The sequence below is a fragment of the Podarcis cretensis genome (genome assembly GCF_951804945.1).
Source record: "Podarcis cretensis genome assembly, chromosome: 8".
In the NCBI taxonomy this organism is placed as follows: domain Eukaryota; kingdom Metazoa; phylum Chordata; class Lepidosauria; order Squamata; family Lacertidae; genus Podarcis; species Podarcis cretensis.
Genome location: NC_137177.1, coordinates 74,010,577 through 74,025,217, shown reverse-complemented (window position 1 = coordinate 74,025,217; position 14,641 = coordinate 74,010,577). Strand labels below are relative to the sequence as shown.

At 44.4% G+C, this 14,641-nt stretch overlaps 2 protein-coding genes across 2 annotated transcripts in view; one reads left to right on the top strand and one right to left on the bottom strand.

Moving 5' to 3' along the window:
• LOC307221954 (taste receptor type 1 member 3-like) overlaps nt 1-14,641 on the top strand; it is a 374,179-nt gene that overhangs the window by 120,950 nt on the left and 238,588 nt on the right. The gene's annotated exons all lie outside the window — the stretch shown is intronic.
• Nucleotides 6,278-14,641, bottom strand: part of MXRA8 (matrix remodeling associated 8) — a 30,448-nt gene continuing 22,084 nt past the window's right edge. Inside the window, exons 7-10 of the mRNA XM_079987102.1 lie at nt 14,588-14,618; nt 14,020-14,096; nt 12,883-12,960; nt 6,278-11,008 (exon numbers count right to left, since the gene is read on the bottom strand). Of these exons, the coding sequence (XP_079843228.1) occupies nt 10,983-11,008; nt 12,883-12,960; nt 14,020-14,096; nt 14,588-14,618 (212 nt within the window). The 3' untranslated portion in view covers nt 6,278-10,982. The remainder of the gene's footprint in view (nt 11,009-12,882; nt 12,961-14,019; nt 14,097-14,587; nt 14,619-14,641) is intronic.

Genomic DNA, 14,641 nt, shown 5'->3' with positions numbered 1-14,641 from the left:
TACCTTGTTGCCTGGGGAGTGTGTGGTTGCTGCACAGGATGGAAAAGCCCCTTCCCAGAGAGAAAATGTCAATTGACAAAGGCTTGGTGCTCAGCAGCCATTTCTGATATTTTGAATTACTGGGTGGGCAACTTCAACACACACACACACACCTGCCCTCCCTTCTTAGCCTGGTGTCAAAGCCCCCAAATCTGTTAGGCTGATGGGGTTGTTGATGGGAAGGAGGTCAGTGGAAGAGAGAGCCTGCTTTGCATGCAGAGAGCCCCAGGTTTCATATTACAAAATGCACTCTGCACATGCTCAGGAACAGTTTTTCAAGTCCAAGGGATGTGCAGGAATCAGGCTGAGATGCAAATTTAAGCCCAGCCTGCACACTGCGATGCAAGAACCCTACGTTCAGAGAGCTTGTAAAAAACCAGTTGGCCACTAGGGTGTAGCAAAGGCATTGCAGCAAATCCTGCCTGAATCTACTGCCTGCAGTAGGTCAGGAACTACTTTAAAAAACCCAAGAAGGCCGTGGGATCGTCGCTATTTCCAAAAGTCAGTGTATTTCCACAGATTAGTTGCTTGGATAGTCCCAGAGAACAGTGGAGGCTGTACTGATATGGTGACCTTTTCAATGTGCTCATTTTGTACCATGTGTCTAAGCTTGGTGTGCTATGCTTCATCAAACTCGAAAAAGAGCTCATTTCTCAAGCACATGGGAATCTCACTGGAGAGTTCCAAATGGCCAGACTCCTGCACAATGAAAGGGAGACCTTCTGGTTCCCTACGTCTGTTACAAGGAGAAGGCCAGGAGCCTTTGGGATTCGTGGAGCTGAAGGCTATCAATGGCTGCTAGCCACAATGCCTATGTTCTAGTTCCACTGTCAGAAGTCGTATGCCTCTGAATACCAGTTGCTGGAAAGTGCAGGAGGCGAGGGTGCTGTTGCACTCAGGTCCTGCTTGCACACTTCCCAGAGAAATCTGCTCTGCCACAGTGAGAGCAGGATACTGGGTTAGATGGGCCATTGGCTTGATCCTGCAGGGCTCTTCTTAGGCCAATAAAACAAATTATTTTCAAAAAACAACAACCCAAACCCTAATTTCAAACAACCCTTTCCTTATAAGTCACATAACATGTGCCCAGCTAAGTCAAAAACTGAGTATATAAATTACTAAGCATTCACCCTGATTTCCTTGCACAAAGGTAAAATTATATCCAGACTTTATCAAGCCTTCGTCCTGAACTGCTTGCAGGATGCTTATATACCTTCCTGCTATTCGCTAATCTGAGACTTTTTAATGTCTTTCCGTGTTACTTTCCTAACTACAAAAAGCTAGTTTCTTTTTCTCAAAGTGGATTTGTTGAGCGAATGTTCATCTCCCTATATACACTTGAATTCCTCCTGTAAAATACCAGCAGTCTGGAAATATCCCCAGTAACTCATTTCGCTCCCATTTGTCCCTCAGTTGTAGAGATGAGCTTTGCAAGACACTGGGTATTTGAATCCCACACGGAAATACAAACAGCCTGGAAACAATCGCACAAAACTGATAAACTGCTTGATTGTGCAAAAAAAACCACCAAAAAAAACTCAAAGTGGTTTGTAAGGGGGGGGGGGAGATTACCAGTAAAACAACGACAACTACTACTACTAAAAGCTATTTAATTCATTAAAAAAATAAAATCAACAACTAGCTAAAAGTCAGATTAAAACATTAAAGCCAGCATTCTACATCTCTGGATAGGCTTGCCTAAGCAAGTCTGTTTTTAGCAGGCAACAAAAATTGTACAGTGAAGGCACCTGCCTGATGTCAATAGAGTGTGGGTAAAGGTAAAGGTAAAGAGACCCCTGACCGTTAGGTCCAGTCGTGGCCAACTCTGGGGTTGCGGTGCTCATCTCGCTTTATTGGCCGAAGGACCGGCGTACAGCTTCCGGGTCACAGCAGCGCACGGAAACGCTGTTTACCTTCCCGCCATTTATCTACTTGCACTTTGACGTGCTTTCGAACTGCTAGGTTGGCAGGAGCAGGGACCAAGCAATGGGAGCTCACCCCATTGCGGGGATTCGAACTGCTGACCTTCTGATTGGCAAGTCCTAGGCTCTGTGGTTTAACCCACAGCGCCACCCGTGTCCCTAGAGTGTGGGTGCTATCAAGCTAAAAGAGCAATTTCTTACAAATGCAGAACAAGTATTATCTGGCGCCTGTGATAGTGGCAGTTCTGCAGGTCAAAGCAGTAGAGGAGACATATATGGAGCAAGGTGATCTCATAGGTAAACTGGTCCCAAGTTGTCTTGAATGGGGCCCAGCAGCAAATCAGCAACCAGTGTAGGCCTCTGAGCAAAGCTGTTAGATGTGGACAGGATCTTGCCAGCGTTGTGCAATTATAGCCGACAGAGAAATCCTGCGCAACAAACCCACTTTCCCAAAAGACTGGGCTTTTTCCAAGAAGGAAATGAAAGTGGAGGTGCACTGGAAACGTCTTCTAATCTGCTTGCAAAGAAATCTGGACGAACGCTCAGTAAACTGGTTGTCTGGAAACACCTTGCATTCCTAGCATGTGATCTCAAAAGCATCTTTTTAATCTCCAAGAAGGAGCTTCCTTCTGTGACTGCGCCCCACGCTGTCCCTAGTGAATGCAGTGTGAGAAGACACCCACCCACAGAAAGCTCTCATCCAGATAGAAAGATACAGCAATTAACACATTTTTAATCATCTACCGGAAATAAGCACGTCCTGCTGACAAGCCACAGCTGCGCAATGGGGAAGGGCATGCGAAATGTTCACATCGGATAAATGTGGCACTTCCACTTATTTCCGCACCTGCACGGGTCCCCCCCCCTCCAAACAAGCTGCATCCAATTAAGCTGTCTTGCAAATTAGGCCTCTAAGATCTGGGCTGGTTTGCGGCAAAGATCAGCCTGCCCGCCTAGACTCTCGTAATCATATGAATTAATTATCCACTTCAATTCCCAACGTGGCAAAATTACGGACAATTTTGATTTGCAATTTTCACCCTACCACCCTCACCACATCCTCACAATGCACATGCAGATAATCAAAATATAACAGAGTCTCCTGGGGCTCAAACACTATGCGAGGGGTGGAGCCTGTAAGTGAAGGAGGTGTGCCTGCCCTAACAGAGGGGTGGAGCTTAGGGATAAATTAATCTGTCAATTCCGATTCTTCTTCATTTCTCATTTTTTCTAGTCTTAAGTTTGGTCCTTACGTTGCCACATCACTTTAATTTTGTTATTATTTTTTAAAGTCCTCACAAAATTTAGTGGTAATTTCTCCTGATATACATTTTTATACACGGTTCTGTCTACTTTACACATTTTCTGCAAAGCAGTTTTCCCTAATATAATTGCACTATATGATATTGTCATCAAGATATGCATTCCTGCCCCGGAATATGTATTTTTGTACACATCACTTGGCTCAAGAATGGCATTGCAAAATTCAGAGTCGTGTGGATTTCAAAGGATGCCTGTGTTTCAGTTCACGTATTGTGAATTAGGTAGGTTCTGAACTGAATTTCTCCCTCATCTCTAGTGGAGCCTAATGACACTTGTGAGATCTGATGGCTGTGTCCAACTAAGTTCTACTCACTCAGTGGACTCACTGAGATTGATGGGCCTAATTTAGTTGTGTCTATTAATTTCAATAGGTATACTTTGAGTAGGACCGGCATTGGATTAACCCTAACCCTTTTTTTAGTTGATTTTTTTAAATTGCAAATTTATTAAAGGAGGCAAAACACACAGGAGATACAAAAATGGATTTTACAAGCCATCACGTTCACTAAAATATATTTCAAGTCTGTAAGGATAAGGACTCACTATCTATGGCCTGAAGACCTAAGTTTTACCAGCCCTGGTCTATGGGCACAGATCAGTTGGTTTCATTTAATGGGAAGGGAAGGACCCAGTCAACGCTTGCAGCCCTAAACTTGTGTGTGCATTTCATTTATTCCACACCTTACCATATTTACCTTTAGTACTGCTCTGGTGACCAGACGACTCTTGGAACCATAAGGAGAGCTTCATTCAGCACTACAGCATGTGCAGGAGGTCTCAAGTCCTATCCCTCAAATCTCCAGTTCAAAGGATATGATCATAGGCAATGGGAAAGACTCCTGGATAGTGGCTGCCAGTCAGAGTAGACAAAACTGGGCTGGATGGGCAAATAGTCTGACCTAGCATAAAGCAGGTTCCTGGTGATGCTGTGCCTGGCTCCTAGAATTTATAGCAATTCAGAGGCTTTGTCCCATTGATAGCAGGGGACAAGACTGCATGGTCCCATCCCTTCCTTGATTTAAGAAGTCTCCAGTGGTTACCAGGGCCAAGCTGGAAGTACTGGCTGTTTCAGTTGACCTGTTTATTGAGCATTCATTCTGATGAGCTTAAGCAGAAGTTGGACTATGTCCGGTCTTTATCGAGCAATCGTCTTGATTTGTTTGTGGGGAGGTTTCCCAACAATGAGCATTCATCCTGATTCGCTTAAGCAGAGGTTAGACTATGGTCTTTATCAAGCAGTCATCCAGACTGCAGAGGTTAGACCAGTGGTCCCCAACCTTTTTTTGGCTGTGCCCCACCTAAGCATCTCTAAAATCCTGATGTCCACCCCCGTGACATATAATTCTTATTATTCAAAAAGCGAACTCCTATTCACATGGAGGGAGCCTAAAAGGCTATTAACTGTTAATAACTCATTTTCGAATTGCCCCCCTTAAAAAACAAATTGTCCCCCTGTGGGGCGTGTGTCCCACATTGGGGACCACAGGATTAAACTATGGTCTTTATCAAGCAGTTTATCAAGATTGCAGAGGTTAGACTATGGTCTTTATCGAGCACTCGGTCAGATTCGCTTGTGCAATATTCACATGTCTTCCCATTGGTCATTTGCTCATCTCACTTTCTTCAATTTAGTTCCCCATCATTTCTCTAACCACAAAAAAAGCCCACTAGTGAACAAAGCAACCCACTTTCACCCATCCTAACGGAGTTAAAATTTTCCAGAGTCCCTGAGGGCTGCTGCTCAAAGTCCAGTCAGCAGAAGGTCACTGCTGTGCTGCCCCGACTACACTGTGAGAGGCCAACCTTTGTGGTACTTATATACCAGGCCCGACGAATCCGAAGGCTTCATACTGCCAGCCAATCGCTGGAGCCGGTGTTGCATGCTCCTGTTCCCATTTATGCCAGAAGAGGGCACTGAAGCCAATTCCCTTAGTAGACAAGGCCTCGGCCTCAAATCTAGCCAAGGCCTCAAGAGGCCCTGACAAAAGCCCTATTCACTGAAAACAGCTTCCATGCAACCCCCGTTTCTTTTCATAATAGCCTACACAGAAACAAAACTTGGGTTACTTGCTCTGAAAAGTTCAAGAGCAAAATGCTGCCCCCTCTTTCAGTACTGAAGGTCAAGAAATCTCCGTCCCAAAGGCCTGGAATTTTCTCCCAAAGCAGGCTGCTGCTGTCAGCTCTGTTGCCAAGGCAACAGTCATATATCCTGAGGAAAGGACTGCCCTCTTACCAGCTATAAGCCACAGAAGCAAATATTGATTCCAGAGTTCCAGATGATTTTTTTGGGTGGATTTTTTTTTAAGCCCCCCTTTTCTGTGTCAAAGAATTTCCTCCCCTCCTTTTTCTTTTTTGGAACACGCGTTCTTCCGAATAGTTGAGTTATAACGACATTTAACATAACCCTTTTTTAAGGACACAGCAGGATGTAAACTGTTTCCAAACGAAAATACAGTTTTTTTCCAGAAACATTGTAATGGCTGCAGCAGATGCTTCTCACTTCCGCACTGTCAGCTAGCTGTAGAACGGGATGCAAAAAATCTCTGGGTTTCCTTTTTCAAATCAAGTTTTTATTTTTTAAAAAAGAAATGAATATTTGCTTGTGGTATCGATAGTTTTAAAGGGGCAAAATAAATAAATTTGGGTGTATGTCAATCTTCGCTGGAGAACAAGAAATCTCAATATTTACTGGGCGAAATATATGCCCAACAAGCCAGCTTTACTCAGTGCAATTAATTGTGGGATGCCGTAAGAGTCAATTCCTTTGATGTCCAAAGCAATGAGCAAGACTTACAGCTTGAGATGGGTGAACTGCCACTTCGGGTTTCTCATTTCTCCAGCTTTAAGTTCAGCTGTCCACATTTCCACATCAGTCTGCCAATTTATTTTTCAAGTCCCCATGAAAATTCACCTGAACTAGCCTAATGAAGAGTTACAGAGAACCTGAAATCTTGTGGTATTTTGGTTGGCCAAATAAAGGCATTGCCCTAATGTGGGTTTTTGAATTATTTATTTATTATGAATTGATTTCCCCCAGTGTGAAAGCATTTCCAGCATGGTATCACCATGTTGCAATCCTTACAACAACCCTGTAAGGTAGGTAGGTAGGTAGGTCAGTACCCTCATCTTCCATATTGCAGTTCTGGAGCTGAGGATGGGAGAGAAAATGGCTTGTTGCTGAAAAGTCACCAGCACATGTGAAATTTGGGGCAGGCAGGAGATCCCAGCCTCTGTGAGTTGCCAGTGTTGTGTACCTGAACATATTTAGCAAGCGGGTAAGCCCTTAGCACTTTCTATAAAAAGTGACTTTCAAACTATGGCCAAGGACGATTCTTAAAGAGCAAACAGCGAAGCACATGCTCAAGAGAAACTACCCAGAATCCTTTGCAGCATGGCAGGGTTTACTTGAAAGACAGGTTTACATGAAATGGTTCCCACTAAAACAGTCATGTATTGAACAATTAACTTGATCACGACAGGCGACCAGGTGATTCCATGTACCCCTCCTCCCCACCTCTACCCCTCCTCCCCACCTCACTTGGTTTCTGAGCTAGTTGCTGAGGAAAAAAACTCCCTCCTCAATTATTGGCATGGAAACGCTTCCCAGCTTCCATGCCCTGCACATAAGCTGTCCTTTGCCAAACTTGGCACTCTCCAGATATTTTTAGACTACAATTCCCATCAGTGCCAGCTGCTGATGGGATTTGTAGTTCAAAACCACTAAACAACACCAGGTTGGCGAAGGCTGGGATAGCTCAGTCGGTAGAGCATAAGACTCTTAATTTCAGGTTTGTGGGTTTGAGCCCTACGTTGGGCAAAATATTCCTGCATTTGCAAGGGGTTGGACTAGATGGCTTTTTTGGTCCCTCCCAACTCTACAATTATATGGATCTATTTTGTGAACACTCATAGGAGGCTAGTAACATTTTAAACTTCTGTGGGCTTATTTACAGAATACTGCCCTAAAACTAGAAATCTGGGCGCAGCAATCACTGTTCTGGAAGTTATGCCATGTGTGAAGATGACTTCGGTCCAGATCTCATAGACACCTTCATTTCCTTTCCCCTCTAAGCAGCTTTGCAGCACTGGGTGAACTGAAAGACAAGTTAAAACGTGGCAGGAGCTTGATGAATAAGTGACCCCATTTCAGTCTTGGCCAGTGTGCTGTGCTTGGAACAGGCAGCTTAAACCAATCTGATTTTTGACTCACTGACATAAAAGGGATCTTATGAGATGCCGCCACCGTCCATGGCAAGAAGGCAGTTTTGGCTTCCGAGAGAGACAGAGATGATTGCCAAGTTCTTCTGAAGAACCCTGGACTCCAAGCAGCCATCTTATTTACTGTGCTATCTACCAGCCTTGGAAAGTAAAAGCTAGAAAAAACTCTCACCCTATAATCAATGAAGTCACATCTACACTATACATATTTAAACACTTTAGCAGCCATGTTTTCCCTCAAAGGAATCCTGGGAACTGTGGTTTGTTGGGGGTGCTAGGAATTGTAGCTCTAGGAAAGATCTTCTCTCAGTGCTTTTAATGAACTACGACTTCCAGGATTCTTTGGGGGAAGCCATGACAGTTGAAGTGGTAGAAGAGGGCTTTAAATGCATGGTGTGTATGTGAACTGACTTAGGATGTGGAATTGGGCATGTTTAGTCTAGAGAATGGGGACGCGGGTGGTGCTGTGGGTAAAACCTCAGTGCCTAGGACTTGCCAATCGTATGGTCGGCGGTTCGAATCCCCACGGCGGGGTGAGCTCCCGTCTTTCGGTCCCAGCTCCTGCCCACCTAGCAGTTCGAAAGCACCCCTAAGTGCAAGTAGATAAATAGGTACCGCTTTATAGCGGGAAGGTAAACGGCGTTTCCGTGTGCTGCGCTGGTGCCGGCTCGCCAGAGCAGCTTCGTCACGCTGGCCACGTGACCCGGAAGTGTTCTCGGACAGCGCTGGCTCCCGGCCTCTTAAGCGAGATGGGCGCACAACCCCAGAGTCGGTCACGACTGGCCCGTACGGGCAGGGGTATCTTTACCTTTTTAGCCTAGAGAATAGGGGCCTGTTTATGGAGCATTCATCCTGATTTGTTTCCAGAGAGATTAGACAGTGTTGTCTATTTAGTAAGCATTAGTTCTGGTTTGTTTACGGGGAGGCTTTATGATGTTTCGTCAAAAACCAATATTACCACACACTTGCCTCATTGGGAAAAGTCTATTACACCACAATAACTTCTAATCAAGTGTAACTGTACAACCTACATTTGCCAGTCTGTGGTTACATCCCACTGGGAAACAGTGAGAGACTGGGCAGACCCCGGATGACTGATGCAGGACATGACAGCACTCTTTAAAGTCCCGAAGGCTGTCACACGGAAGAAGGCAGGGCTTGGGCAGAGAACCAGATCATATGGTTACAGGAGGGCAGATTTTGGAGGAACAGACAGTGAAACACTGTTTAATAGGAAGAGCAGTTTGACAGTGTAAACCAGTTACCTCCAGTTTCTCTCACTGGAGTTGTTCAAACAGAAGTTGTTTTTTCCTGCACTGAACATGGTGTGTGTGTGTATGAGAGAAAGAGAGAGAGAGAGAGAGAGAGAGAGAGAGAGAGAGAGAGAGACTAGACTGGGAACAAGGCCCCCTCCACATCTGCAATTCTAACCATGGAATGAGGTATCAGGTATCTGCAGGACTGGAAAGAGTTTTGAGAGAAGGCAGCAGAGGATCTTGTGGGATCCTCTACTTAACCCACACCTTATATTCTCATGGGACGCGGGTGGCGCTGTGGGTTAAACTACAGAGCCTAGGACTTGCCAATCAGAAGGTCACGGTTCGAATCCCCACAACGGACGGGGTGAGCTCCCGTTGCTCGGTCCCAGCTCCTGCCAACCTAGCAGTTCGAAAGCACGTCAAAGTGCAAGTAGATAAATAGGTACCGCTCCAGCGGGAAGGTAAACGGCGTTTCCGTGCATTGCTCTGGTTTGCCAGAAGCGGCTCAGTCATGCTGGCCGCATGACCCAGAAGCTGTACTCCGGCTCCCTTGGCCAATAAAACGAGATGAGCGTCGCAACCCCAGAGTCGGCCACGAGTGGACCTAATGGTCAGAGGTCCCTTTACCTTTACCTATATTCTCATGCAAGGCTTGATGCCTCAAGAGACCCACACCCTCTCAAGAAAGGCTCCAGGAAATTTAAAGGCAGTGTGGAAACACCAAAGGGAAGGGCTGTAACTCAGCGGTGGAACATCTCCTTTGCATGCAGAAGGTCCCAGGTTCAATCCCCAGGATCTGCAGGTAGGCTTGGGAGAGAAGTTTGTATTGAGAGCCACTGCCAGTCAAGGTTGACAATACTGAGCTAGGTGGACTATTGGTCTGATTCAGTTCACTATGTTCCTTAGGAGAGCTAAAGGTGAGCCAATTCAGATTTGTTGACCCAAATGTTTGGCAGAAGAGTTCTGTGTAACATGGAAGCCAGCATGTTTCAGCAACCGCAAAAGCAGGCTTAAGTCGATAGCCATCTTAAAAAAAAAATCATTTAAATGTTGGTGCAAGAAAAACTGCAAAATCTCTTCTGTGTCTAACAGTAATCCAAGCTCCTACGTTTTTTAGCTCATTTGAGAAAAAGATCATTTAAAAAAAATTCTCAGAAGATATATACAAATGCAACAAAATAATTATGAAAAGGGAAAAAATGATCGTTTTATAGAATAAGAAAGAGGAAGTTTTAAACAGTGCAATTCTATACCCTTGTCCTATTGAGATCCAATGAGACTTACTCCTAGATAAGTGTGTACAAAAGAAAAGGAATAAGCTCCATTGGACTCAATGGACTGTATCCAAGTTAGTCATGCTCAGAGCAGACTCATTGAAATTAATGGACCTAAGTCATAATTTATCTATGGGTCTACTCTGAGTAGGGATGTATGAAGACATCTTTACCATTCTGCCCTGTACTCTTTGCAGGCAGCACTGTTTCTGCTCTGCTGCAATTCGCCTTCCACCAAAAACTACATTATTTGTTTCACTGTCTGCTGTGGCAAAATTACACAATTTATGTAACTTACAGAATTTATTACATTGTCATTACATTATTCTACTCCATTCTTTCAGTGCATAAGAAACATAATGTATTTTTTTGTGGGGGAAGGTTATCAATTATGTATCATTTGGACTGATTTTTGTTCTGGGCATTCCAGTAAATATTATACTGTATATATAATTCCAGTAAGTTATTATATAAAGAAGGAACTGCGGAAAGAAGGGGAGTCAAAATAAGCTATATATACGATAAACGGTTTGCTTTTCAAGCTTTTCTCTCTTTTTTTGAACTTTTTTATGTTGTAAAATTAATTATATAAATAATTTTTAATTTTTTTAAAAAAAGATTTCTGTTCTGGACAAGGGACGACTAAGCGAACGCTGACAATTTTTGCTCCTGTTTCTGTTGTCATCAGAAACCTGTGAAAACCCATAACTCTGAGTATGACTAACACTGAATACAATCCGATAGGATTTGCTTCCAAGTCAACATGTATAGAATGGCGCTGTAAGTTATCATCTATGTGTTTGCTACCACCAAGAAAGGGAGGAAGTCTACAGAGAGCTCTTTGGTAACTAGAAGGATGTTGCAATAAGGAAAAACGATGCTTCTCTTGTTACATTTCAGTTCCGATTGGTGCTTCTGGTCCAGCCAGCAGCTTTGCATCCTTGTTTTCATTTACAGTATTCTTTCCTGAATTCTGAAATAAAAAAGAGGAGATAGAGGATCAGGGGGATTTCATGCCAGGATTCCACTGAGCCACAGTTGCATGTATCCAAATTTGAACATATGCCCCCTCCCGAAAAAAATAGCATCCAAAGGACCATAGAGCTTCCAATAATTTAAAAAGAGAAATAACAAATATTACGTTTGAGTGAATAATTAACAACAACAACAATTTATTTATACCCCGCCCATCTGGGTTTGAGTTTCCCAGCCACTCTGGGCAGCTCCCAACTGAGTATTAAAAACAATTCAGCATTAAATATTAAAAACTTCCCTAAACAGGGTTGCCTTCAGATGTCTTTTAAAAATAGGATAGTTGCTTATTTCCTTGACATCTGATGGGAAGGCGTTCCACAGGGCGGGGGTCACTACCGAGAAGGCCCTCTGCCTGGTTCCCTGTAACCTCGCTTCTCGCAATGAGGGAACCGCCAGAAGGCCCTCAGCGCTGGATCTCAGTGTCCGGGCAGAACAAAAGGGGTGGAGACTCTCCTTCAGGTATACAGGTCCGAGGCCGTTTAAGGTTTTAAAGATCAGCACCAACACTTTGAATTGTGCTCGGAAACGTACTGGGAGCCGATGCAGATCTCTCAGGACCAGTGTTATGTGGTCCCGGCGGCCACTCCCAGTCACCAGTCTAGCTGCCACATTCTGGATTAATTGCACTTTCCAGGTCACCTTCAAAGGTAGCCCCACGTAGAGCGTGTTGCAGTAGTCCAAGTGGGAGATAACTAGAGCATGCAATAAATCACTCTCAATAGAAAAGCAAGCAGAATGATTCCAAAACCAAATTGAAGCAACCACAGCAATTAAAAGCATTGGGTTAGACTGGAAATGGCATGGCATGTTGATGGAGTACTGCTTACTCCTAACACTCGCTATGGCTAGTTCTACGCAGCCAACATGACTACGGGTCAAGGAGGCAGGTGGTTGGTCATACTTCTATAAGTAATTTGTCTGCATCCTCAAGCTACAAGAAACTAAACTGACCCAGTATAGATGGAGCAGACTATGCTCTAACTGTGGCAACCAAATCTGAGTGATTTGATCCCTAAAGTGCCTTGCCTCTGAGGATGTCAGAGCAACGCTCTCTTGGCCAGAAAACAAAAGCCCATTCACCACCCAGAAAAGCGCAGCCAGAGGGCTACTTGCAGACGCAATGGTAGCAGAGGAGTAAGCTTTCTTCAATGCCGCTACCACCATGCGGTAGGCACGATGGCGCAGCCTCACCCAGGTTCAGATCACGACTTACACCACCTGTGCTCTAGCCACCGACCCTCCTGTTTCATAGCATGCAGGTCACTGGAATGCCAAGGCAACCTGCTTGCCTCACTGCAACCATAAGGACACTCAGGAGCAATTGTTTCAACGGCTCTATTTATCTCACCATTCCACAGTGAGACGAGAGCGCCAGCTGGCTTGAGAAACAGTGCATTAAAAAGTAGCAGTTTATAGCAAAAGGCAGAAGCACATGGATTTTGGACAATGTCGTGTGAATGCGGATTAAAAACCCAGTGAGTGCACGCTAAACGGCAGGGAGAATTCTCAAATGTGGAAGAAAGTATCAAGAAGATTCTGCTAGCACATCAGAAGCCAGCATGCCGGCATTTCTCCCAAAGGGAAACAGTGACTCATCACCAGCAACCAAAAATCAATCACAGAGCTCATAATAACCCCCTTGTAAACAAGCTGTGGTGGGCTTGATGAGAGGGTTAAAGCTATGGAAACTCCTTTTCTCCATCTGTGGCTGGCTTTGCTAACACCAGAGGGTGACACACCCTCTCCCATCATGCACTGGGGAACTTCGGCAAGGGAAACACAAATTGCCCCAACTTCACCTCCTTCTCTTACCTTTATCTAAGTCAATGTTCTTAGGTGGGAGGACCCTGTTATGTTCTGCCTTCTCCTTCAGGATATTGTTCTTGTAATCTGTAGCAGGAAAAGATCTCAGTTCAATGAGCAGCACTGAACAGAAGCTGGTGGAGGCGAAAGCTTCAGAACACCCATCAAAGTTCCAAAGACAGTGTGCAGATTGGTTATGGGGGGCGGGCTAAAGACGCAGATGGCGCTGTGGTCTAAACCACTGAGCCTCCTAGGCTTGCTGATCTGAAGGTTAATGATTAGTTAATGAAGAAGTTACACATCTTTGCAACACAGAGACTTGTGACAAGAACAGCCTATTGCTAACACATGTCACCCGTCTTGAAAGACCTGCAGAGGCTTCCCATCTGCTACTAGTACAGGTTTAAGATTCTGGTACTGGTGTATAAAGTCCTGAGTACCTTAGGCTCATCTTCCCCTGTATGTCCCAAGCAGATCATCCAGGGGAAGAAGTACTGGTGCTTCCTCATGAACCAGAAGCACAACTCTGTGTCAACAAAAAGTTGTGCTTTAAGTGCAGTGGGCTGCGTGGCACTCCCTCCCACCAGAAGTCAGCCAGAATCTTTGCTGAGTTTCACACGTCCAGTTAAAACCTTTTTACTTCAGGTTTGCGGTGTTCAGGAGCCAATTTGCTCAGGAACCAAGCCGTTCGAGAACCAAGGTACCACTGTAATGTTCTTTCTGTATTTTTTTTAAGAAACTTTGTGCAATGCAACAGCTAATTAAACACCAGTTTAAGCTATGTTGCCTCTTCTCCCCATTGTTCAGGCATGCTGGCTCCAAAGCAATACAGTGATCCCTCGGGTTAAGAACTTAATTTGTTCTGGAGGTCCGTTCTTAACCTGAAACTGTTCTTAACCTGAAGCACTACTTTAGCTAATGGGGCCTCCCGTTGCTGCTGCACCGCCGGAGCACAATTTCTGTTCTCATCCTGAAGCAAAGTTCTTAACCCGAGGTACTACTTCTGGGCTAGCGGAGTCTGTAACCTGAAGTGTATGTAACCTGAAGCGTATGTAACCCAAGGTACCACTGTACTAGTTTTCAGAGTTCAGCTCTAGAATGTGTAAAGGGCTTGCTTACCACTCCAAAACAACCTCCAACACTTACCCAGCTTAATATCTTCACTTTTGTAGTTGGATACATCTGGTGTGTGGACTGGGAACTCGCTGAGATTCACTTCTTTCCTGGCAAAGCAAAAGAGGAGGGTTCTGATTTTTTTTTGTTAAGTCAGATGCATTTCTAGCACTAGATTATACATCATCACATCCGTGCAACGGATGGCAATGGACTCTGCTTGACACTTTTGAACTTTTAATCACTCAGGGTGTTATTTCAATGAGCACAGAGGCTAGAAAAAGATGTTTGCTTAAATGAACATTGATGGCTACTAGCTAATATAAACTGAGGCTGCTTTAAAATGCAACACTTTGTCAGGATGTTTGCCTGAACCCCATAAGTAAACAAATAGATGCTATTTAGATGATAAACTGGAGAAGAGCAACATCTGATGGTTAACTGCAACCCAAGTGAGACATTAGTCCAGGAACGGCATATCAGATCAGTTCATACTGGATTTTTTTTTAACAAATGAAATCCTCATGCATTCGTAATTTCAATGTTCTACTTATTGATGGACAACAAGTCCCTTTGGTGCAAGGAACCAGCTTCTACTCACTCATCAAATTTTCTCACGTTGCACTCAAAACCTAGAAAAGAGAAAGAAAAGTCA